Source organism: Procambarus clarkii, chromosome 88, assembly GCF_040958095.1.
Source record: "Procambarus clarkii isolate CNS0578487 chromosome 88, FALCON_Pclarkii_2.0, whole genome shotgun sequence".
Taxonomy (NCBI): Eukaryota; Metazoa; Arthropoda; class Malacostraca; order Decapoda; family Cambaridae; genus Procambarus; species Procambarus clarkii.
This window is the reverse complement of record NC_091237.1, coordinates 13,673,409-13,701,084: the sequence shown is the minus strand read 5'-3', so window position 1 is coordinate 13,701,084 and position 27,676 is coordinate 13,673,409. Positions and strand designations below refer to the sequence as shown.

Genomic DNA, 27,676 nt, shown 5'->3' with positions numbered 1-27,676 from the left:
GAGATATAAACAAGAGTTGTTACTTGAGATATATACAAGAGTTGTTACTTGAGATATATACAAGAGTTGTTACTTGAGATATATACAAGAGTTGTTACTTGAGATATATACAAGAGTTGTTACTTGAGATATATACAAGAGTTGTTACTTGAGATATATACAAGAGTTGTTACTTGAGATATATACAAGAGTTGTTACTTGAGATATATACAAGAGTTGTTACTTGAGATATATACAAGAGTTGTTACTTGAGATATATACAAGAGTTGTTACTTGAGATATATACAAGAGTTGTTACTTGAGATATATACAAGAGTTGTTACATTCTTGTAGAGCCACTAGTACGCGTAGCGTTTCGGGCAGGTCCCTAGAATACGATCGCCGCCGCGAAGAATCGTTGTTACAACCAAGTACACATTTTACTGTTCAGTTAAACAGAGGCTACAGTTAAGGGAATTGCGCCCAGTAAATCCTTCCCGGCCAGGATACGAACCCATGACAAAGCGCTCGCGGAACGCCAGGCGAGTGTCTTACCACTACACCACGGAGACTAAACTGATATGATTTCCACAGAGACTTTTTTGGCTGATATGATTTCCTGGGTGGCTGAGTTTAGTGCCATTTTATAGCTCACAATCAATGATCCATCTTGGATTTATAACTTCTGCAGAGGTTCGACTTGGTTATCAACGCTCGGTTTACTACCTGTGTTATCCATCTAGTTCCCTTTCTTTTCTTTCTCATATTTTTAAACGAGTTTCATAATTTTAATCTCTGTGGTGTAGTGGTAAGACACTCGCCTGGCGTTCCGCGAACACTTTGTCATGGGTTCGTATCCTGGCCGGGGAGGATTTACTGGGCGCAAATCCTTAACTGTAGCCTCTGTTTAACTCAACAGTAAAATGTGTACTTGGTTGTAACAACGATTCTTCGCGGCGGGGATCGTATTCCAGGGACCTGCCCGAAACGCTACGCGTACTAGTGGCTGTACAAGAATGTAACAACTCTTGTATATATTTCTCTCAAAAAAAATAATAGTTCCCCCATTAGATAGGTTCCCGCGAATGTATGTAAACAAACTCTGGCTGCCTGTCCCTAAACAAAATGAATTATTAATGTATTAACTTTGTTTCTTAGTTAAATATATTTTGTAATGTGTTTCCTAACATATTGTATTTTGACGCGTACATTGTGATTGAAGAGATTATTTCATATTTATGTAAGTTTCTCATTAATTTCTCACCCTTTTATGTTATTTTATCCCGTTTTCTTTAATGTTCGCACGACCCCTATAACATTAACTATTGTACTTTAATTAAATTATGTTTTAAGTTGATTATTCATTTTCATAGCCAACGAACACGAATGATTTTGCCCGAGTCCATTGTGTGACAGTATATATAAATGACTTCCAGTACATTTAATATACATAGACGTCGCTAAAGCTTTTGAAAGGGTACCGCATGAAAATTAAAAAAAGAATAGGCGTACAAAAGAAAAAGCATCTGTTTTCTGCAGGCGATGAGTCACAATAACGTGGCTAAATTATGTTGACCTGGACCATTCTCAAGTCGATTGGACAATCGACTTGAGAATGGTCCAGGACGGACCGAAACGTCGTCGTCCCTTCACCTTCTAGTGTGTGGTCTGGTCAACATCCTGTTTTCTGTCTTGCATTGTGACTTGTTGAGCTGGGAACCATTGCTCCTTGTTCGTGTTACATCTGACCTTTAGAAGAAGTGGTCTGAATCAACATCCTCCAAATTGTTCAATATAGGAAAAGTTTCAATGAGATCCGCCGTGTCATGTCTGGCTTGCAGTGTTGTTAGTCCCGTGGGCCCTCAACCGGTCCTCGTATTAGAGCCGACTTAGTTCTGGATAAATGGAAGAGAGTGAGCGGGAGGGAAGAAAGAGGGGATATAAGGAGAGGGAAAGAGAAAAGGAGGGAAGGAGAGACAGGGATGGGGGGGGGGGGGAGACAGACTATCTTGGGCACCTCCGGAGATCCCTCCTAGTGTGGGATGGATATATATATATATATATATATATATATATATATATATATATATATATATATATATATATATATATATATATATATATATATTATATATATATTATATATATATTATATATATATTATATATATATTATATATATATATTATATATATATTATATATATATTATATATATTATATATTATATATATATATATATATATATATATATATATATATATATATTTTCCGTGGTGTAGAGCTCAGGTCTTAACATTTCGTCTCTGTTGTGCTATGTAATCATAGTGGCTTAGCACTCTCTTCTCCATATTATTTCCCTTCTTTCTGTCCTCCTTATCAGATCTCTGGAGAGCCTTGTGTGTCTCCACATTATTGTTTCCCTCCTTCCTCCTTCCCAGCGTTGTGAGGCTCTTTTTTGTAATGTCTCCAGCTTGTCTCTATTCTTCTTAAAACGAGCGGTCCATGCCTAGGCTACATATTCCTGTATTGGTCTCCTGTGTACTGTACGTATGTGTGTGTGTGTGTGTGTGTGTGTGTGTGTGTGTGTGTGTGTGTGTGTGTGTGTGTGTGTGTGTGTGTGTGTGTGTGTGTGTGTATTCACCTAGTTGTGTTTGCGGGGGTTGAGCTTTGCTCTTTCGGCCCGCCTCTCAACTGTCAATCAACTGTGTGTGTGTGTGTGTGTGTGTGTGTGTGTGTGTGTGTGTGTGTGTGTGTGTGTGTGTGTGTGTGTGTGTGTATATGTGTGTGTGTGTGTGTGTGTGTGTGTGTGTGTGTGTGTGTGTGTGTGTGTGTGTGTGTGTGTGTGTGTGTGTGTGTGTGTGTGTATCTACTATTTGTGTCTACAGAATGGAACTATTAGCTCTAGGACCCCGCCTTTCAAACTAATCTACTTTTCCTCTATTATGTCCTGTACATATATGTCTCTCTAACACACACACGCACATCCCCAGAAAGCAGCTCGTAGCAGCTGTCTAACTACCAGGTACCTATTTACTGCTAGGTGAACAGGTGGATCAGTGTGGTAGAAACTTTGCCTATTTGTTTCTACCAAGGCCCGGAATCGAACCCGGGCCCTTTGGACAACGATCCCTGAGCGCTGTCTACTCAGTCGCGAGGCCCCCCTCGTGTGTATGCGGCAGTAGATTCATTTGTATAATGGTTCAAAGGGATAAAATCTGGAGAGTAATATGCCAGAAAGGTGACCTTTGGTATGATTGGCAGGGAGGTGTGAGCCTTACCGAGGATTGCGAAGACCACTACGCCAGCGAGCATAGAGGTGAAGCAGTTGGTGATGGAGACGAGGACGGCGTCCCTCAGGCAGTTGTTGTTGACAGGGTTGTAGGAGCCGAAGGCAATCAGGCCGCCAAAGGCCAGACCCAGGGAGAAGAAGATCTGGGTGCCGGCCTCCAGCCACACAACCGGGTCTTGCAGCTTCTCCCACTGTTAGAAGAGCAAGGGGAGGGGGTGCTATTGTAGTGGATGGAGTTTGTGTGTAGGCGGGAAGCGAGAACGTGTTCATATAGGCACAAGAGGGGGTACTTAAGACTAGCTGGGAGGTGGGTGAGGAAGAGCGAAGCTAAGAAGATGGCGCCGTACCCTGGGTGTGAAGAGATGGGAGATGCCGTCAGACATGCCCCGGAGGGTGACGCCGCGGCAGAAGAAGGCCATCAACACCACGTACGGGAACACGGCCGTCACGTACACCACCTGAGGGACGGGACATGGTCAGCCACTTCCAGCGTCTACACTTTACACGGACGGGTAGTGTTTGACGACACGGAGTGTATCTTTATGTCTCCATGAAAACCTCTTCCATCCCTCTGTGCCCTCAACGTTAAAACGCATTTGTAAATGTTTTGTCAACTAACATTATCAAGCATATATGTATTATTTTCACTCATCTTTTCGAAAGTGTGACCAAGACTGGAGTCACACGAGAGAAGCGTGAGAAACACTTACATAAATAAGGGGACACTACCTCCACGGGCACGTTTGACCTGACCTGACCCAGCACCGAGGGCTAGGACAGAGGAGACGCAGCCATCTGTCTAGAATCAACCTCGTTGGATAAAACAGCGCTTCTTCCTAACCTTTCCTGAAGCGACGATTCCCTTCATGATGCAGATGTAGATGAGGAGCCAGGCGATGGCCATGCAGCCGGCGATCTTCCAGTTGAAGTCACCGATCTGGGACAAGTCGTCGGTGATGTCAAGGGTGTCACGGTACCAGAAGTACTGTGTGGGGCCGGCTCTCTCGCACTCTTGGGCCAGGCTCGACTCGTTGCTTTCCACGACGCCGATAGCGTGTGGGCAGTCCGACCATGGCAGCGGCGACTGGAAGCTCTGGGGACGCGGGGAGTCAGTATCTTGTGGTCGTGTGACAAGAGGGTGTGGGTGTACGAGTCCACTCTGGCTTTTATGGGTGGAATTAGGGTTCGTGAGAGTGTAACTGTGGCTGACATGGGTGGGAGATGAATGCGTGTGGTTGGAATTGGGGTTTCTTTAGTTTGGGGATGTGGGTTGCTGTTAGTAAGAGACGGGTTCGTGTGACTTGTACTAATGGGACAAAGGTGCACAGCATGGATGGCCTCTGGGTTTGTGTGGAAGGGAGTTAATTTCACATGGGTGGGACATAATATTCATGTGGGTGATACAATCTATGAACCTAAGCTCTTTGGCGCTTTTTGTTTTAGTTGAAGGATCGTCTCTAAAGTGTCTATTGACGCAGGGTGTTGGGAATTGAGAAGATGGACCCTTGACATATTCATCATCTGCTATACATGCCCAAGAGAACAGCCGCCATGTTGACAACCCGTGGAGTCTGTTAGGCCGGGCAGTGTATGGGGAATGTTTATCTGCCTTTCCTATCATTTGTCTAGTATATAGATTGATTGATTGATGAAGATTAAGCCACCCAAAAGGTGGCACGGGCATGAATAGCCCGTAACTGGAATATAGTGGTCATCTTTACTGTATATTCATTGGTATAGCTGTTTGTGCTGGTGTGGTGAAGGCGAACTTGCCTGAGGCTGGCCCCTTGAGCCTACAGCTTGTGGTTTGCTCAGGAAACCTTACAAAATAACAAAAAAAAAACTGTTTAATATTCAATACACGTTTTGAATAAGATTAATTTATGTATAACTTTCTGTATATTTGTTTATTGATTCGTTTCTCCTCCCATGTTAACTTGCATGTGGCTGTCTAACCTCGCCCATATACTTAGTTAATAATATGACAGTACTAAGGCCTCACTTCTGCTTGTAGCGAGGGAGACAATCGTACCGAGGAACACATAACAACAGGTTCATTCATAACACATTACAACAGGTTCATTCTTAACACATAACAACAGGTTCATTCTTAACACATAACAACAGGTTCATTCATAACACATAACAACAGGTTCATTCATAACACATAACAACAGGTTCATTCTTAACACATAACAACAGGTTCATTCATAACACATAACAACAGGTTCATTCATAACACATAACAACAGGTTCATTCTTAACACATAACAACAGGTTCATTCATAACACATAACAACAGGTTCATTCATAACACATAACAACAGGTTCATTCTTAACACATAACAACAGGTTCATTCTTAACACATAACAACAGGTTCATTCTTAACACATAACAACAGGTTCATTCATAACACATTACAACAGGTTCATTCATAACACATAACAACAGGTTCATTCATAACACATAACAACAGGTTCATTCTTAACACATAACAACAGGTTCATTCATAACACATAACAACAGGTTCATTCATAACACATAACAACAGGTTCATTCTTAACACATAACAACAGGTTCATTCTTAACACATAACAACAGGTTCATTCTTAACACATAACAACAGGTTCATTCATAACACATTACAACAGGTTCATTCATAACACATAACAACAGGTTCATTCATAACACATAACAACAGGTTCATTCATAACACATTACAACAGGTTCATTCATAACACATAACAACAGGTTCATTCATAACACATAACAACAGGTTCATTCTTAACACATAACAACAGGTTCATTCATAACACATAACAACAGGTTCATTCATAACACATAACAACAGGTTCATTCTTAACACATAACAACAGGTTCATTCATAACACATAACAACAGGTTCATTCATAACACATAACAACAGGTTCATTCATAACACATAACAACAGGTTCATTCTTAACACATAACAACAGGTTCATTCATAACACATAACAACAGGTTCATTCTTAACACATAACAACAGGTTCATTCATAACACATAACAACAGGTTCATTCATAACACATTACAACAGGTTCACTCATAACACATAACAACAGGTTCATTCATAACACATAACAACAGGTTCATTCATAACACATTACAACAGGTTCATTCTTAACACATAACAACAGGTTCATTCATAACACATAACAACAGGTTCATTCATAACACATAACAACAGGTTCATTCTTAACACATAACAACAGGTTCATTCATAACACATAACAACAGGTTCATTCTTAACACATAACAACAGGTTCATTCATAACACATAACAACAGGTTCATTCATAACACATTACAACAGGTTCACTCATAACACATAACAACAGGTTCATTCATAACACATTACAACAGGTTCATTCTTAACACATAACAACAGGTTCATTCATAACACATTACAACAGGTTCATTCATAACACATTACAACAGGTTCATTCATAACACATTACAACAGGTTCATTCATAACACATTACAACAGGTTCATTCATAACACATTACAACAGGTTCATTCATAACACATAACAACAGGTTCATTCATAACACATTACAACAGGTTCATTCATAACACATTACAACAGGTTCATTCATAACACATTACAACAGGTTCATTCATAATACATTACAACAGGTTCATTCATAACACATTACAACAGGTTCATTCATAATACATTACAACAGGTTCATTCATAACACATTACAACAGGTTCATTCATAACACATTACAACAGGTTCATTCATAATACATTACAACAGGTTCATTCAGAAGACATAACAATGATCATTCACACACACAGGTCCACTTACACACAGGAGCCAGGAGACCGAAAACTCAATACACGATGAAGGTAAACTACCTCTCTATAACGACTAGAGGAAAGGATCTGGGAGTGGACATAACGCCGGACCTAACTCCAGAGGCTCATATAAATAGAATAACGTCAGCCACGTACTCTTCTCTGGCAAAAGTCAGAACATCCTTCAGAAACTTGAATAAGGAGGCTTTAAGATCATTATATACCTCCTATGTGAGGCCAGTCTTAGACTATGTCGCCCCATCTTGGAACACCAATCTTAAAAACACATAAGGAAGCTCGAAAAGGTGCAACAGTTTGTAACGAGACTTGTCCCAGAGCTGCGAGGGGCGAGGTACGAAGACCGACTGAAGGAACTAAACCTGACGACGTTAAAAAGGAGGAGGGAGAGGTGGAGGGACATAATTCAGATGTATAAAATACTTAGATGGATTGACAAAGTGGAAACAGAGGATATATTTACAGTGAATAGCAACAGAACAAGGGGGCACGGATGAAAGCCTTAGAGATGTGTCAAGAGATGTTAGAAAGTTTTCTTTTACCGTAAAGGGTAGTGAGTAAGTGGAGTGACTTAAAGGAACAGGTTTATGATAGGGCAATAGGCCAGGAGTGATTGCATTAGACAACCAACGGCTAGAAAAGCAGGGTCTAAGAGCTAGAGCTCGATCCTGCAGGAGGAACTAGGTGAGTACACACCATTACACACACACACACTGACCTGGAAGAGGTAGTAGAGGCACCAGGCGATGACGGTGTTGTAGTAGAGGGCGACGGCGAAGGAGACGACGGCGGAGGCGATGCCGACTCCCCCCAGGAAGGGGGAGACCTGGTGCCAGGCCCCCAGGGCACCCTTGCGGATCCGCTGCCCCACCGCCAGCTCCAGGTAGAAGAGCGGCAGCCCCAGGAACGTCAGCATCACGAAGTACGGGATCAAGAATGCCCCTTTAAAGAGGAGACCCGTGGGTGTAAGGTGTGGGTATTGAGATTGGGTCAAGAAGGAGAGTATTCTCAGTCTCCGTCTGTCTGTCTGTCTGTCTGTCTGTCTGTCTGTCTGTCTGTCTGTCTGTCTCTCTCTCTCTCTCTCTCTCTCTCTCTCTCTCTCTCTCTCTCTCTCTCTCTCTCTCTCTCTCTCTCTCTCTCTCTCTCTCTCTCTCTCTCTCTCTCTCTCTCTCAAACACATTTCTTAATTTTATTTCAGACTGAAAAATCGTAGGGTTCTCAATAGATGCCGATATTTCTTTAAGTGTGGCACTGGGGCCGACCCCAACCCGCCTTTAGCACACGAATACCCAACATGAATCATGTTGCAAAGTTGGGTGAGGCTAGCGCCAATGCGTCTTGTCGCCAACATGGACAGATATTCTCTTTTGTAGATATAGATTATATTTAATTAATGTTATTTATCTTTGAGATTAATGTGGGTATTGATTTTATGCTTTCATTCAAGCTATTTAATATTTATGTTGCATTTTATTATGTGTATCTTAATGTCAGTAAATTGTAGTCATTTCTTTTCTTATTTTTTTTCGGCTAGGGGAGCAACATGTCTTGCCCTTTTGTATAGTATATAACAATTTTAATTATTATTATTATTTTAATTATTAAATAATTAATTATTTTAATTATTAAGTAATAATAATTAATTATTATTACAATATTTAATTATTATTTTAATTATTATTAATTATTATATTTAATTATTATTAATTATTATATTTAATTATTAATTATTAATTTTAATTATTATTAATATAATTATTATATTTAGCCTATTAATATAAACAATTTTGGTATAAATTAATATTGTTCAATCTGGTACTTGAAATTTGTGTAAACTAAGTCACTTATAAATACAAATCCATTTGTTTAAATACAGTTTTATAATTTGAATATGTGTAATACACTTTTTTTGTACATTTATGACTTAAGATTTACAATTACGATTTGGTATGCCTGACCTCCTCCGTTCTTCTGTGCGAGGTAGGGGAACCTCCAGACGTTGCCCAGGCCGACGGCGTATCCCACAGTGGCCAGCAGGAACTGTAGCTTGCTGTCCCACGACTCCCTCTCCTCTCCCTCGCACAACACCGCCGCCAGCGCCTCCTTCGTCGTCTCATGCGGTACCTGCAGATGAGAGAGGTCACGTCGAGCGAGTGAAGGCTAATGTCTCCCTGACTATGCAGGCGATGAGGGCACAATAACGTGGCTAAGGTATGTTGACCCGACCACACACTTGAAGGTGAAAGGACGACGACGTTTCGGTCCGTCCTGGACCATTCTCAAGTCGATTGTGAGAATTCGAATGGTCCAGGGCGGACCGAAACGATGTCGTCCCTTCACCTTCTAGTGCGTAGTCTGGTCTCCCTGACTAGCTGTTTATTGTGTAGCCATTATAGCCATTATTGTGCCATTATAGCCATTATTGTGTAGCTACGTTGTGTCGTGAGCTAGACCTTTGACGGCAGAAAGACGGTCTCCGGTTATCAATCAAGTTACGGGCTCACCATAGCCCGTGCTACATGGAACTTTGTTCCAGGTAGCGAATCTTTAACAACAACAACAACGTCTCCGATAGTTAAAGGGCGGCGTGCAGGATAAACATATCAATTGTGACATTAGCTCTCCACATATGTCAGTTGCTTAGTTTAGAACTGTACTTGTGGTCGATCTCGAACCCATTGATGATGTGACGACTTATACTGAGTTTTGTAACTAGCTCATCAAGACTGTAACTTGTTTAGCTGCATGAATTATGGGGTTCAGTCCCTGAGCCCATTATGTGCCTCTGTAACCCTTTCCACTACCACCCACACGATGGGTATGGGGTGCATAATAAATGAACTAAACTGTGATTAACTGCAGCGTAAAATATTAAGAACACTCTGAGTATATAAGGTATATAGAAATATAGAAATATACTATATAGTATATATATATTTTGATAGTATATAGGGGTAGGCTGCTCTACCACCCTCAGTATCATTACTATTGTCATCATTAGTAGTAGTAATGTTATCAGGAACAGCAGTAGTAATATGAGTTCCCTGTTCCAGGAAGCTGTGTTGGAGAGCAAGGAACAGTGCAAGGATTTACCGGCTTCCACAGGTAAGCCCGGCCATGTTGCGTGCTCCTGTTGTGTCAGCTTATGGTGTTGTGGGCTCTGTTGTTGTCACTATACAACCACAACCTCCACAACCACAACCTCCACAACCCCAACCTCCACAACCCCAACCTCCACAACCCCAACCTCCACAACCCCAACCTCCACAACCCCAACCTCCACAACCCCAACCTCCACAACCCCAACCTCCACAACCTCCACAACCACAACCTCCACAATCACAACCTCCACAACCACAACCTCCACAACCACAACCTCCACAACCACAACCTCCACAACCCCAACCTCCACAACCCCAACCTCCACAACCTCCACAACCACAACCTCCACAACCCCAACCTCCACAACCCCAACCTCCACAACCTCCACAACCACAACCTCCACAACCTCCACAACCACAACCTCCACAACCACAACCTCCACAACCACAACCTCCACAACCTCCACAACCACAACCTCCACAACCACAACCTCCACAACCACAACCTCCACAACCCCAACCTCCACAACCCCAACCTCCACAACCTCCACAACCACAACCTCCACAACCACAACCTCCACAACCACAACCTCCACAACCACAACCTCCACAACCACAACCTCCACAACCCCAACCTCCACAACCCCAACCTCCACAACCTCCACAACCACAACCTCCACAACCCCAACCTCCACAACCCCAACCTCCACAACCTCCACAACCACAACCTCCACAACCCCAACCTCCACAACCCCAACCTCCACAACCTCCACAACCACAACCTCCAGAACCACAACCTCCACAACCACAACCTCCACAACCACAACCTCCACAACCACAACCTCCACAACCACAACCTCCACAACCCCAACCTCCACAACCCCAACCTCCACAACCTCCACAACCACAACCTCCACAACCACAACCTCCACAACCACAACCTCCACAACCACAACCTCCACAACCACAACCTCCACAACCCCAATCTCCACAACCCCAACCTCCACAACCTCCACAACCACAACTTCCACAATCACAAGCTCCAGTCGCTACTCCTTCCTACTTTATCAATTCAATTTTTGTAATGTATTTGCTATGAGTATTGGTATTATTATCGTTGAAGTTATTATGGGTGTTAGTATTATGGATTTTATTATGTGTCTGAATTCAGTGTGAGAGACTTGGTTCACTTGTGTAACTGCTTCGTCTGGACTATTCCCACCAATCACAGCCACGGTAATGCCAACTAAACTCTTTCTGCCAATAACAGCCAAGTTTACCCGGAATAAACCCTTCCACCAATCACAGCTATTCGCACACCGACTGCACCCTTCGAATCGGTCATTATCGTTCCTCTCTTGACACAGGAGAATGTATTAAGGAACTCCTCTCCCATAATATAATAAATATTTACCCTCAGAAATAAGTTGTATATGCGAGCTCTCATAAATTTGAAGACTGATGTGACTCACAACAGTTGAGTAGCTCTCAGGTATTTACTTACTGCTAGGCGAACAGAAGCATCGGGTGTAAAGCAAATTGCCCCAACGTTTCTTCCTGTCCGGGCATCGAACCCAGGACTAAGCGATCTGACTGTGCTACCGGTCACCCACCCTCAAGCTGAAGTTCGACCGTTGTCCTGCAGTTTTGATGGACAATGTCACGTCTTCATAGGATAGGTAATTCATATTATTTTTTACTTTCGCCTTGACGTCGACTTTGAGGTATAGCAATGATAAATTAAATCTTTGAGTTGCAAAGTTTGCAATGTTCTGGTGAAGGCGGGTGACCCGCTTAAGCTAGCGGTCACAACCCACGTGTCTTGTTGCACCCGAGCTGGACTGGTGATCCTGTGGTCCTGGGTTCGATCCCAGGCGCCGGCGAGAAACAATGGGCAGAGTCTCTTTCACCCTATGCCCCTGTTACCTAGCAGTAAAATAGGTACCTGGGTGTTAGTCAGCTGTCACGGGCTGCTTCCTGGGGGTGGAGGCCTGGTCGAGGACCGGGCCGCGGGGACACTAAAAAGCCCCGAAATCATCTCAAGATACCTTATTGGGTATGCTGGCAGTGGGACTCGACCCGCCATCGTAGCCATGGTTGGTGTTTGTGTCTTACCTTACTGGGTATGCTGGCAGTGGGACTCGACCCGCCATCGTAGCCATGGTTGGTGTTTGTGTCTTACCTTACTGGGTATGCTGGCAGTGGGACTCGACCCGCCATGGTAGCCATGGTTGGTGTTTGTGTCTTACCTTACTGGGTATGCTGGCAGTGGGACTCGACCCGCCATCGTAGCCATGGTTGGTGGCACCGTAGTCGGGCACCTCCTCGGCGGTAGGCACCAGACGCGCTTCCAGTTCCAGGTCGAGACGGTCGATGGACTTCTGCGCCGACAGCTCTCTGGAACTCTGGCGGCGGATCAGCTGCGTTACGTTGGCCATCTTGGGTAACTTTGGTCACAACTTGTGCTTAGCAACTTTGTAGGAATTGTTTAGTTCCTTTCTTTCGCGCGATGATTTACACTTCTACAATTATAATCTCTTTTATAATTTCTGTCTCTGTTAGGTCACCTTTTTTCCTTTCGTCACTTTTATAATTTTTTGTTTCACAATTATTGCTATACTATATTCGTCATTATTTATCATTCAGGTGCGTCCTATGCCCTCTTCAACTCCGCCAGACGCTCCATGATTAGACAAATTTCACTGCTAACAACATGACTTGTAGGGTCAGTGTCTCTTGCTCTCAGACCTCAGACTTGTAGGTGGGGGGGGTCAGTGTCTCTGGCTCTCAGACCTCAGACTTGAAGGTGGGGGGGTCAGTGTCTCTGGCTCTCAGACCTCAGACTTGTAGGTGGGGGTCAGTGTCTCTTGCTCTCGGACCTCAGACTTGTAGGTGGGGGGGGGGGGGGGGTCAGTGTCTCTGGCTCTCAGACCTCAGACTTGTAGGTGGAGGTCAGTGTCCCTGGCTCTCAGACCTCAGACTTGTAGGTGGGGGTCAGTGTCTCTTGCTCTCGGACCTCAGACTTGTAGGTGGGGGGGGGGTCAGTGTCTCTGGCTCTCAGACCTCAGACTTGTAGGTGGAGGTCAGTGTCCCTGGCTCTCAGACCTCAGACTTGTAGGTGGAGGTCAGTGTCCCTGGCTCTGGGAAGGTGAAAAGGGGGAGACGGTGTCATCCTGTGATTGTCTTCCTAACACCATCTGAAGGAGGAAAAAAGATAATTTTAAGAAATAGTTTATTTATATGTTGAGAATTATGTTTAAGTAAATGAGAATACACATTCCAAAGGGTTTTCGACAATTACTTATACAAATTAAATGAAGTACAAGGCAGTACTTGTTCAAAATGTACAAATGTACTTGTTCAAGTACAAGTACAGGCTGAGACACACTCAGACACAAACGTACAGGCAGAGACACAGAGGCACAAGCAGACAAAGGTACAAAGCAAAGACACTAAGGTACAGACAAAGACACAACGAAAACAAAGAAATAATTTCTTTTTTCTTAAAATAGAGAAAACAACGAGTCATCCAAAACGGAGATGAATCTGACTCCACTGGCACTCTTAAAGAAATATTAGCATCTGTAACGACTCTGCAATTGTCATGAAGTCTGGAATCGGAGATTTGACTTCCGTGGAGTTTTTGCAAATTTTCAGTGCTGGGTAATATTAAACTTTCTGAGAGAGAGAGAGAGAGAGAGAGAGAGAGAGAGAGAGAGAGAGAGAGCGAGAGCGAGAGCGAGAGAGAGAGAGAGAGAGAGAGAGAGAGAGAGAGCGAGTGGGGGGGAGAGGAGAGATCTTAGGGAAAATTGTGGAGAGAATGGGAGAGGTGAGAGAATGTGAAAATGGAAGGAAAGGGGGTGAGGGGGATGTTGGAGGAACAAAAGGGGAGATGGGACAAAAGTTGAAAGAGGTGGGGAGACTGAGAGAATAGGGGGAAGAGGGGAATTGAGAGAGAGAGGGGAAAGACAGAGGGGAGAGGGAGAGAGACGGATACCTCATGGTGTAACTTTATAAACCTGAGCGCGAGCAAGATCGACATTAACTATTCCATATATCATCACACTACTCAACAATAGTCACTAATCTATTATTTCCCCCCCCCCCCTGACGTCTAGTATCTCCCAGGATCTTTAAAAGTTTACACCATCTGCTTCTGTAGACCTGAACACTTGTAAACTCTGTCACCAGACCAGTTCTTACTCCATGTCATTAGACCATCAATGGGTAAACTTAGAATTTAGTGTAAATCTTGCCACATAGGTTGTGTAAATATAAACAACGTCATCCATTATAACGGTTACATAAAATCTTTGCAACATTGAGTATTGTAAATAGTGCGGGACCGCAGTAGCTTGTTGCTAAGGGAGTGTCAAGCTGGAGTTTGGAACCTATTTTATACCTTAATATATATAAAGGCTAGCCCACAGGTGGTGGTGTTTCCTCAGCCACCTGCTGGGAGAGGAACTCTCTCTCCTCAGCCACCTGCTGGGAGAGGAACTCTTTCTCCTCAGCCACCTGCTGGGAGAGGAACTCTCTCTCCTCAGCCACCTGCTGGGAGAGGAACTCTCTACTCAGTCACCTCCTGGGAGAGGAGCTCTCTTCTCAGCCACCTGCTGGGAGAGGAACTCTCTCTCCTCAGCCACCTGCTGGGAGAGGAACTCTCCTCAGCCACCTCCTGGGAGAGTAGCTCTCTACTCAGCCACCCCCTGGGAGAGAGGGAAGGGAGGGGAATCCTCCCTTCCCTCCTCCCTACTCCCTACTGTAGAGATCCCTCCTCCCTGGAGCTGTAGAGATCCGAGCAAGGTTTCCTCTAACGTAAAACTAGTAGGGAAAGGATATGAACAAGATGAGCAGGTGGTAATAGTCAACTTGATCCAAATTGCAGGCACGGACACATAAACAAAGGGGGCACAAACGCTTTGACCAACTCACAGCCCCCCACCTTCCCCCACCACTCCCACACACACCGGTCCATGATTTTAAACATGTAACTATCGCTTCCAGAGATTGACGCTACAATGTTCCACTGCCGAGTGCTCTGGAAGGGCTATACGACCATCCCCCATCCACCCATTCACCCATTCACCCTCACCCCAGATTTGGGGTTATAGTTTGGGGGGGGGATAGGAGGGGGTGCGGGGAGGAGTTCGTAGGCGGCCGGAGGGTGGGAGACTGTTGGGGGGGAAGGGGGGGGGACGTTCGGGGCAAAACATGGAGTGAGCCAGAATCGATAGTTTAAGGGCTGTTGGAGAGGGAGGGAGGGAGTGTTGTTGGGAAGGGGGGTGATGACGTCAGGGGTAGCAGGAGTGACGGTGGCACTCGGGGGGATGGCGATGGTGGTGATGGTGGTGGTGATGATAGTGTCAGCGATGATGATGGAAAAGGTTGTGGTGATGGTGGAAGCTGAGGTGGTGTGACCAACCCGTCCTCTTACAGTAGTGATGGCCCTGCTAGTGATCGGTAGTGATTACTGTGGTGGTATATTTACCTATCAGTACTTGTTAGTGTCAATGGCGTAGTGAGGTCTACCTATTTATGCCCCGTCTACTGGCTTCGTTTAATTTAATAATTCTAAAGTTCAAGTTCGTTATGGAATCTGGCTAAAGTTGTGGATGGCGGCGGTATCCAAAACTAATTCTTTTAGAGCAATCCACTTGTTGACTATCCGTACAGGGTATGAGTACTGCCTTACATTCCTTCCGATCATATGTCCCGCTTGTCCTGCTTTCTTTCAAGTTGACGAGGCTATCCTTGTCCACCTTATCTATTCCCCCTCAGTATCGTGTATGTTGTGATCATATCCCCGCTTGTTTCTTCTATCCTCCAGGGTTGTGAGATTTAGTTCCATTAGCTTATCTTCGCAGCATAAACTCTGGCACCAATTTGTTGTAAACATTTTTATTTTTTTCAGTTTTGGCATAAATTTATGCTTCACTAGGTGCAAATTCCATGCCAGTGCTGCGTATTCCAGTATTGGTCGAACATATGTTCTAATTTAGGTTTCTAAACGAAGTTCTTGTATTTACCAGGATCCCACATGCTGCCAATGTTATCCAGTTTGTGTGTGCCCCAGTGCTAATGTTGGAATTATATCCTCTCTGAAATCTTTCTTTCCGATTCCTGTAGTTGCCTTCCCCTTATGGTATAGATGGCTTCTGGTCTCCTCTCTCACTATCCCAACATTGCCGTACATTTGTTGGAATTGAATTCCAGCAACCATTTGTTTGGGCACTCTTGGAGGCTGTCAAGGTCCTGTTGTAACTTCCTGCAAATCCTCTGTTTTCACGTTGCTCATCAGCTTTGGATCATCTGCAGACATTAACATGTCCACGCTCACTCCCTCGGGCAGGTCACTCCCATAAGTTGTGAACAACAGCAGTCCCAGGACAGAACCTGTTGGGACCAAATTTGTTACATTCCTCCGGTTTGAAACCTCCTCTCTGACTGTGACTCTTTGCTTTCTGTCCTTCAGGTACTCCCTTACCCAGTTCAGCATTCCCCCTCCCCAACCTGCAGTCTACCAAACCTTCTTTTTCCTGTCTTTTATTTGAGTAACTTTTTCATAAAACTCAAGTCATGCTTGTCAGGCACGACTTTTCATTTCTAAATCCATGTTATCCTTTTGTCACATATATAATATACACATATATATGTGCGTAATAGTGGCTTTAGGTATTGTATGTACTAGCTCTACCTATAAGTCAACCAATCTTTGTAAAAATTTATTGTATGTATGTACCTTACCTAAATAAACATTTTATTTTATTTATTTTTTTTACATAGTTGGTGCTCCTCCAGATGCTCCACCATTCTCCACCTGACTACTTTCTCCAGCACTTTACACGTGATGTTTGTCAGTGACAAACGTGTAAAGTGTCACTGACAATTACGTGTACGTGTAAAGTGACAAATGTTTGTCACTTTACACGTAATGTTTGTCAGTGCCCTATAATGTAGTGCCTCCTCCCTTTTTTTTTAACATTGGGCCTACAATTACCTTTTTTTCCCCCAGACTTGTGTGAGGTTCCTTGTCTCAAGCATTTTATTACAAAGTTTAGATAACTGGTGATAAGGTGCTTCTGCGGCCCCTTTCAGCACCCATGGTGAGATTAAGTCTGGTCCCATTGATTTTTTGTTATATCTAGTTCCTTCAGGGGTTTTCTCACATCTTTTACAGTGACTACAGTGCCATCCAGTATTTCCTCCGGCCTTTCATCTTGCAACCATGGTCTTGCTCGGTTATGTTCACTAAATGTCAGGTCGTCAGACATCATAATTTCCAGATCTTTTACATGTTGCTTTCCTTCTATGATTGTTCCTGATTGTGTCCTGTACCCTGTGTTTCGTTTAACTTTCTCGTTTCCACTATATCTAAGTACCTGGAACTTGTCTCCATTCAACATCATATTAATTTCAGTTGTCTAATCGAAGACCTTATTAATATCTGCCTGGAGTTTTTCAGTATATTCTACAGAGAAAAATTTCATGCTGATTTTTGTATCATCTGCAAATGATGACACGAAGCTGTGACTAGTATTTTTGTCTATATCCGAGTTCAAAATGAGAAATAGCAGCGATGCAAGGACTGTGCCCTGGGGTACAGAGCTTTTCACTGCACTTCGGCTGGATGTTATTTGATTGATCGTCACTCTGCATTCTATTTGACAGAAACTCTTCATTTCTATTTGACCCCCTTGTTTAACTCCCTAAACATGCTAAACATAATCTCACTCCACACATTCTCTTGTGTCAACTACATTTACAAAACCCTGTTCTTAAATGCAAATCCTGCTCTGAAACTCCCCCTGGACAGATGTAATAGGACTCATTATCACCACACCAGAAATAAATATCTCTTTGGTATCCCCAGAGTCAAACTTAATCTATGCAAACACTCTATGCAAATAAAGGGACCCAGTCTATGGAACTCACTCCCTAATGAATTGAAAAGCTGTCCAACTTTGCATCATTCAAAAACAAAACTAAAAAGTACCTAATTTCATCTTCATAGTTTTCTACCTTGTTGCTTTAAAATTGCACTGTATCTAGTGCTACCCAATCTCCCAATCTTCATGTACCCAATCCAAACAACTTTACCATTGTGATCATTGCTGTCTTCTTATATGCACTTACAATTTGCTGTATGATGCCTATTAATCTTCGTTTAAATTACCAATCAAGCTGTCAATGCAATCAATCAGAGCTTTAATATACAAATGTGCTTTAATATACTTACTAATCTCTCTCATCTCATTTTTTTTCTTTTTTTTTGCAATGTATCTGTTATCATTTTATTAATTCCGCTAGAATTTACCTACTTAAAATTATCTGTTAGATTAAGGACCTGCCCGAAACGCTGCGCGTACTAGTGACTTTACAAGATTGTAAATTACCATGCTACGTATTCTCACAAACCCAATGTACCTTCTTGTATATAAATAAATAAATAAATAAATAAATAAATAAATAAATAAATAATAAATAAAGTTGAAAATCAACGCCCCACTTTACCCGTTATTCCTATTGATCTCTTTTTATGGGCTATCACTCCATGGTCACATTTGTCGAATGCCATTGCAAAGTCTGTGTATACAACATCAGCATTTTGCTTTTCTTCTAAAGTTTCTGTGATTTTGTCATAGTGGTTGAGTAACTGTGACAGAAAGAATCTTCCCGCTCTAAATCCATGTTGTCCTGGGTTGTGTAGCTCATTATTTTTCATAAAACTAGAAATTTTATTCCTAATCACTTTAAAAAACTTGAATTATGTGTGATGTTAGTGCAACTGGTCTATAATTTTTTTGCCAAAGCTTTACTACCTCCCTTGTGCAGAGGAGCTATAGTTGCAGATATAAGTGCAGCTGGTATCTCCCCTATAGCCAGGCTCTTTCTCCATATTACGCTGCAACCCGTTCTCGCAAATTCGTAAAGTCAATATTGACTTAATAACTACGTGCATAGGTGATATACTAAACATAATAGATACTCTTAAAAAGATTCATAGAAAACACCGACCTTACCTAACCTTGGGCCAGATTCACGAAAGCACTTACGCAAGCACTTACGAACCTTTACATCTTTTCTCAATCTTTGGCGGCTTTGTTTACAATTAAAGAGTTAATGAGCTCCGAAGCACCAGGAGGCTGTTTATAACAATAACAACAGTTGATTGGCAAGTTTTCATGCTTGTAAACTGTTTAATAAATGTAACCAAAGCCGTCAAAGATTGAGGAAAGATGTACACGTTCGTAAGTGTTTGCGTAAGTTCTTTCGTGAATCTGGCCCCTTGTTCGTATCTTAAGATAAGCATCTTATTGCTTCGTAATTACAATTATTACTTAACCTATACCTATTATAGGTTAGGTAATAATTGTAATTACGAAGCAATAAGATGCTTATCTTAACATACTAAGTAGGTTAGGTAAGGTCGGTGTTTTCTATGAATCTTTTTAAGGGTATCTATTATGTTAAGTATGTCACCTATGCACATATTTAATAAGTCAATATTGACTTATTAAATTTGCGAGAACGGGTTGCACGCTGAGCGCTCGCGCTACTGGTACTTTACATTTCTTTATGAATATTGAATTCCACGAGTCAGACCCAGGAGCTGAGTGCATGGGCATATTGTCAATTTCTCTTTCAAATTCTTCCTGGTGGTGATAGTGGTAATGGTGGTGGTGATGGTGGTGGTGATAGTGATAGTGGTGGTGGTGGTGGTAGAGATAGTAGTGGTGGTGGTGGTAGTGATAGTGGTGGTGGTGGTGGTAGAGATAGTGGTGGTGGTGGTAGTGATAGTGGTGGTGGTGATGGTGGTGGTGGTAGTGATAGTGGTGGTGGTGGTGGTGATGGTGGTGGTGGTAGAGATAGTGGTGGTGATGGTGGTGGTAGTGGTGGTGATAGTGATAGTGGTGGTGGTGGTGGTGATGGTGGTGATGCTGGAAGTACTGGTCCTCGTGGTTGTCATATGGCACTATGCAGCCGCTCCAGGCTCCAAACAGTGGGCACTGTTTGGGGCCCATTCTTCCGTTGTACCGTCCAGAGTTCCGTTGTACTGTCCAGAGTTCCGTTGTACCGTCCAGAGTTCCGTTGTACCGTCCAGAGGTCCGTTGTACCGTCCAGAGGTCCGTTGTACCGTCCAGAGGTCCGTTGTACCGTCCAGAGGTCCGTTGTACCGTCCAGAGTTCCGTTGTACCGTCCAGAGGTCCGTTGTACCGTCCAGAGTTCCGTTGTACCGTCCAGAGGTCCGTTGTACCGTCCAGAGGTCCGTTGTACCGTCCAGAGGTCCGTTGTACCGTCCAGAGGTCCGTTGTACCGTCCAGAGTTCCGTTGTACCGTCCAGAGGTCCGTTGTACCATCCAGAGCGAGAACAAGACTGGTCTGGTCTCTACTGGACCTTTTCTGCCCAATTACGGCCTTATTTTTTGTCTTATATAACTAAAAACTACAAACACACACACACACACACACACACACACACACACACACACACACACACACACACACACACACACACACACACACACACACACACACACATACACATACACACACACACACACACACACACACACACACACACACACACACACACACACACACACACATACACATACACATACACACACACACACACACACACATACACACACACACACACACACACACACATACACACACACACACACACACACACACACACACATACACACACACACACACACACACACACACACACACACACACACACACACACACACACACACACACACACACACACACACATACACACACATACACACACACACACATACACACACACACACATACACACACACACACACACACACACACACACACACACACACACACACACACACACACACACACACACACACACACACACACACACGCACACTAAAGAAATTGTTCACGACTTTTGTTAGCCAAAGCTAGAATATGCAGCGGTTGTGTGGTGCCCATATCTTAAGAAGCACATCAACAAACTGGAAAAGGTGCAAAGACATGCTACTAAGTGGCTCCCAGAACTGAAGGGCAAGAGCTACGAGGAGAGGTTAGAGGCATTAGAGGTTAGAGGCATTAAATATGCCAAAACTTGAAGACAGAAGAAAAAGAGGCGATATGATCACTACATACAAAATAGTAACAGGAATTGATAAAATCGACAGGGAAGATTTCCTGAGACCTGGAACTTCAAAGAAAAGAGGTCATATATTTGAACTAATTAAACAAAGATGCCGAAGAAATATAAGAAAATTCACTTTCGGAAACAGAGTGGTAGACGGTTGGAACAAGTTAGGTGAGAAGGTGGTGGAGGCCAAGACCTAAACCTGGGAATCTCATCTCTCTATAGCCTTTGTCACATCCAACTTTAGCAGATGCTTCCTCACCTCCCCACTGGTAATAACAAACTCATCTAGTGGTGTTTGGTTAGATATTCCCTCTCTTATCTCTGGACTTTCCACATAACCCAGCAGTCCCCAACGCAGAGTTTACCTATAGGTATAGGCAAGATCTCATACGGCATCAACTAAACACGAAGAAGGAAGCCCTCCAAACCCTTACAGAGCAGCCTGAACAGTAGTTAAACCAATGGACCCAGTACGACATCCCCAACCACCTCAACAAAACCATCAACAGTGAACTATCAAGCCTAAAATAACAACACAAAACTCATGTAGAAACGAAGACACTCCGAAAGCTGACAGCCCTCGATGTGGGACAGTTAAAGATCCCTCGTCCAAAAGATGGCTACATAAACCCAACTACACATGATCTTAACCAGGACCAAAGAGACCTCTTGAATCTTGGCCTAAACTGCCAATTCATATCAAGACCAAAGAAGCATCAAAAACGCCTTGAAATCGAAATGCTTCTGGACGACATCCATAAGTTAGAAGACAACAATAAAGTCCTCACTACTGACACACTTCAGACTGAACTACTAACAGAAGCCGGGAAAAATGAGGAACATACTCATCAACAATCTTAATCCCACGACTCAAAGAAGCAGCAAAACAACTAAAAAATCTGGAAGATGTAACAATAAGAAAAGCCGACAAGACAGCAGCATATGTGTTGATTCCTACCCAAGAATACTTGAACAAAATGAGCGACATCCTTAGTGATGACACCAAATTTCAACGAATCACGAGGAACCCCGTGGAAGACCTTAAACGCAAAGTGAACAAAACCATCACTGCAAATCAACACAAAGAAAGGTAGTGTTCATTTCACTAAACTCCAAGGCGACTATGGCTTAGGATATGCCTATGGCAATGTTAAGACACACAAACCAGGTAACCCACTACGCCCAATAATCAGCCAAATACCAACTCCAATCTATCACCTGGCACAAAGACTTAACGAACTCCTAACCCCATACACTCCAAGCAACTATAGTCTACAATCATCAGCAGATTTCCTAGAATTAATCAAAACTACACAGCCCGGTGGAATCATTGCTTCCCTGGACGTCGAATCCCTATTTACCAACGTCCCGGTCGACACCACCATAGGAATGATACTGGACAGAGTATACAGAGACGAGAGCACCCCCAAATTAGACATACCGGAGCCACACTTGAAGAGCCTTCTCGAGGCATGTACAAAGAAAGCTTCTTTCATCAGTCCGCAAAGGGACATGTATCTACCAATAGACGGAGTAGCAATGGGGGCTCCCCCTTAGGAATGTTATTCGCTAATTTTTACATGGGGACCATCGAAGAGTCTTCAGTAGCAGACAAAAACCAACCGTATACTGCCGTTATGTAGATGACATATTCGTCGTAGTAAAAGACTCAGTCGAACTAAATGATTTAAAAAGCCATCTAGAGAGAGAGAGAGAGAGAGAGTCATTACTCCGGTGTCAGTACACATGAAAATAGTGAAAATAACAGTCTGCCATTCTTGGATGTACTAATAACAAAAACAGGAACCTCTTTCAGCACCAGCGTATATACTAAGCCTACCAACATAGGATTATGCCTGAACGGCAGAAGTGAGTGCCAAAGATACAAAGCCAGTGTTCTCAATGCTTATATTCGTCGAGCGCTTACCCACTGCTCCGAATGGAGCAACGTGAGACGTGAATAGAGAGTTTGAAAGAATAGCTCAGGTATTGGTGAACAATGGATATAGCAACACGGAAATAAACGCCGCTATAAGAAGACACCTGGACCGATGGTACAATCCTGAACCAAGAACAGAAACCACAACACCTCCAATAAAATTATATTACAAATCAACTATGCACAGTGAACATAAAAAAGAAGAAAGAATAATGAAAGAAATAATCCGTAAAGGAGTAAAAAGCATTTCTCCTAACCAAAACATAGACCTGATCATATTCTATAAAACAAAGAAGACTGCCGACCTCCTTATCAAAAACAGGCCGAAGCCGACGGAGAACCCTCTACAGCAGTCAAGCGTTGTATACATGTACACTTGCCCCCACGAAGGATGTAACCTTCAATCTAAGTACATAGGTATGACGTCGACCAAGCTGACGAGGCGTTTGACATGCCATCTTCAATCCGGTGCCCACAGAAATTACATGAAGCACCGTTAGGGTGATGCCCATGACATCACCCTAACAAGAGAAATGTTGAATAAAAACACTTGCATAATAGACAAACCCCAAGTTGCAAGAAGATTACAAATTCTTGAAGCAATCCACATAAAAATAGAACAACCTACCATAAATACCCAAATAACGGAACTATTCACTCTACCCACCATGAGAGTAAGAACAAGACGGGAACGTGAAGATGCCAACATAGAAGACACTCCTCGACAAATAGCGCCCACTACACCTGATTAATCTTTGTATGTGTTTTGTACCCTATTTATCCTTATTCTACTCTTTTGAATTACGGAATGAATTACGAGGAAAGGCTGCATGAACTGCACCTCGCGACACTGGAAGACAGAAGAGTAAGGGTAGACATGATCACTACCTACAAAATTCTCAGAGGAATTGACAGATTACATAAAGATAAATTGTTTAACACGTTTGGAATACGCACAAGGGGACACAGGTGAAATCTGAGTACCAAAATGAGCCACAGGGACATTAAAAATAATTTGTTTAGTGTCAGACTAGTTAACAAATGGAATGCATTAGGCATTGATGTGATGGAGGCTGATTCCATACACAGTTTCAAATGTAGATATGATAGAACCCAATAGGCTCAGGAACCTGTACACCAGTTGATTGACAGTTGAGAGGCGGGACCAAAGAGCCAGAGCTTAGCCCCCGCAAGCACAACTAGGTGAGTACCCACAAACACACACCTATTATACCGTGGTGCAGTTTATGATGTGTGTATATGTGCCCGTCACTCTGTCAGTCAGGTTAAACACCAGGGCCAGCAACTGAGTGGGTGACCGTACAGGCAGCACCTAAGCAGACCTCAGGTAACCTAACAAACCACAGCTCCTGATAAGGTCAAACTAGGAAACTAATCACCAACTTCATTCAAAACAAAAAAACTTTAGAAACACTGAAAACTTCCTTTGGTGAGTGTTTTATCTGCGATTATTACAAGAGTTCTCTTCCCGTTATCTGCTTCTTCCCACTTCAATGTTTTTTCCTGTTATTCTTGCTAATTGCAGGTGATATTTGTTTAGTCTAATCGATTCCATTTTGTTCAATAAAATGTTGTTGTATTTTGTTTTTCTGAAAGACAAGGCACTGGGGAGGTAACTATAGTGTTTACCAAGCACTGTTGTTGAGTGTCAGTGCCTTGGAAGAGAGGTGAGTGTGTGAGGAGAGTGAGTGAGGAAGTAGGTCAGTGAGCCGGTGAGTTAATGAGAGCCAGCGGATAGTGGACGAGTTTCGGCGTGATTGGTAATATGGCGGTGGTTGTGAGTGAGAGGGTGTAATGAGTGCTTGTGTGAGGGAATGAATGAGTGATAGCGACCTACCGGCAGAGCGTGAGTAGTGAGGAAGGGGGGAGGAGGGGGAGATCGCCAGCACCTCCACCGTCACCAGACCAACAACGTTCCGTTCCTCTCACTGTTCTGATCTGCGTCTCAGCCTCCAACCTCCCCGGCCGCGTTAAAGCTGCCTTGTTCCACCACCACTACCACCATCACCACCTCCACCTCCGCCACCACCACCACCACCACCACCACCTCCACCACTACCACCACCACTACCTCCACCACCACCACTACCTCCACCTGTGACGTTTGCACTATAACCCAATTCGTCCGACACGTCTTGTAAGAAACTGAAAAAAATGTGTATTCTTTTGTTTCCTTAGTATTTCTTATGGTAGCTGGGAGGATACTGAACAACTGTGGATCTCTGACGTTTATACGGTGTTCTCTGAGTGTGGCTATGGCTCGCTACTCTTCACTGGCGTTATTCTGCATGTCCTTCTATATCGTTAGCTCCAGTATGCTATTATAATTGCAAATTCTAGACCTGGCCTTACAGTATTTTTTCATGTATATGTTGCAATACCTCTCGCGTCATCTCTCCAGAGAGTACATTTTAAGAGCTTTGACACAATGGTAGTAGTTGAGGTGCTTTATCGTGTCTATGTATGCCGTATATAAATAAATATATAAATAAATAAATGTTTATTCAGGAAGGGTACATACATACAAGTAATGTTACATTAATGGATCGATATATAGATAGAGCTAGTACATACAATGCTTAAATGTTCTCTGTACTCCCTCGGTTTCAACAATCTCTCCTGCTCTGAAAGGGGGAAGTGAGTACTGAGCAGTACTTGTACTGCTGTACCTTGAGTACTGAGCAGTACTCAAGGCGGGACAACACCAGTGATTTGACAGCACCATAGTTCATTTTACAATTTTATTTGGGCTGACGCTAAGAGATACGTCTCGTTCACTCTTGTTAACATTATCAAGGGCAGAGTTTGAATGGTTACAAACTGATTGATTGATTGATTGACGAAGATTAAGCCATCCAAAAGGTGGCACGGGCATGAATAGCCCGTAAGTGGTGGCCCTTTTGAGCCATTACCAGTATCAAGAGCTGATACTGGAGATCTGTGGAGGTGTGACTGCACCCTGCGTGACGGGAGATGTCTCCCGTCACAAACTGATTGATTGATTGACGAAGATTAAGCCACCCAAGATGTGGCACGGGCATGAATAGCCCGTAAAAATCATTGATCTGACCCTTTCTTAGTATAAGAATACCGCAAAATCATCTTGTTTACTCGTTAAATATGTTTTGATACATAAGTTTAATATTACATGCAAACAGGTGTATATCTGTGGTCTTAACCTCATCTTTCCGCCTCTCAACAAACACTGAAATAAAAATTGACCCTGAATATCAAATTGAAAATAGCATCATAAAACCCGTTGTGGGCCGACTCTCTTGACATTTTTCACCCATTTTACTTGATAGATGAAAATTTTCCACCCTGAAATTTGCCTGAGTGAGGGCGTGTGGGCGTGACGCAGGAGTTGGTGCCTGACGGGTAGGGGAGTGAGAGAGAGGTAATAGGAGAGAGAGTAAGAAAGATTTACAGAGATAGTAGGAGAGAGAGTAAGAGAGATAGTAGGAGAGGGAGTAAGAGAGGTATAGAGATAGTAGGAGAGTAAGAGAGAGAGGGATAGTAGTAGGAAAGTAGGAGAGGTAGAAGGAGAGAAAGTAAGGCTAGGCTCTCAACCTTCAACAGTCTCATGCTGGAAGTGCCTTTCTCATGAACATCACTCCATGAGCGATCATTCACTCCGAGGCTGACTCCCATCTGGAACTTGTTCCCTCAACAGGTTGATACACGGGAGATGAGGTCAACTGTTCACGTGAAGGCTCTGGCACACAGTTGGCTACAGGCTCATCCTCTTCCTTATATGACTGTTACCTAATGTTGTTAATGAATAAATTGTATTCCCAATGATGCATATAACAGGCTCATGAAATAAATGGGCCTTTGGGAGAAGGTTTCAAGTAAGATGAGGAAGGATTACAGCTCTTGCTTGCAGTTTCACCAGGTTCCTTATATGATAGTTCCTTTATGATAGTTCCCTATGTGATAGTTTCAAAGTACATTCTCGTGAAATAAATGAGTCTCTAGAAGCAGGCTTCAGATGAGCTGAGGTAGGATAACAGCTTATGCTTGCAGTTTCACCTGGTACGTCACTTGACTGCCCATATGAATCCTAGTATTAGTTAAAAAGAGAGAGAGGGAGAGAAATACTGAACAAACCAAGACCTTGTTATCCAGACTTTATGTTCCAGCCAGAGACTCTTAAGAGGTATTAAACGTCTGTGTCCGTGTGTGGTGGTGGTGGGGAACTCTTGTTGTTAATAATAATAATAATAATAATAATAATAATATTATTATTATTATTATTATTATCCAGCATTAATTTGTCCTAACTAAAATATGAAAAAATATGAAAATAAATATTCAACTATATTTTTGA

The 27,676-nt window shown here is 43.0% G+C and overlaps 2 protein-coding genes across 3 annotated transcripts in view; one reads left to right on the top strand and one right to left on the bottom strand.

Moving 5' to 3' along the window:
• LOC123745875 (sodium-dependent neutral amino acid transporter B(0)AT3) overlaps window positions 1–25,283 on the bottom strand; it is a 38,455-nt gene extending 13,172 nt beyond the window's left edge. Inside the window, exons 1-8 of one of the 2 annotated variants that reach the window (XM_069317519.1) lie at window positions 25,184–25,283; window positions 13,025–13,428; window positions 12,481–12,979; window positions 9,089–9,254; window positions 7,849–8,072; window positions 4,111–4,362; window positions 3,617–3,727; window positions 3,259–3,460 (exon numbers count right to left, since the gene is read on the bottom strand). In XM_069317519.1, coding sequence (XP_069173620.1) covers window positions 3,259–3,460; window positions 3,617–3,727; window positions 4,111–4,362; window positions 7,849–8,072; window positions 9,089–9,254; window positions 12,481–12,669 — 1,144 coding nt within the window. In that variant the 5' untranslated portion in view covers window positions 12,670–12,979; window positions 13,025–13,428; window positions 25,184–25,283. Of the gene's footprint in view, window positions 1–3,258; window positions 3,461–3,616; window positions 3,728–4,110; window positions 4,363–7,848; window positions 8,073–9,088; window positions 9,255–12,480; window positions 13,429–25,183 lie in introns of both variants that reach the window. The other variant, XM_069317518.1, reaches the window with a different exon arrangement.
• Window positions 1–27,676, top strand: part of LOC123745879 (zinc finger and BTB domain-containing protein 17) — a 583,396-nt gene that overhangs the window by 181,999 nt on the left and 373,721 nt on the right. The window lies entirely within an intron of this gene.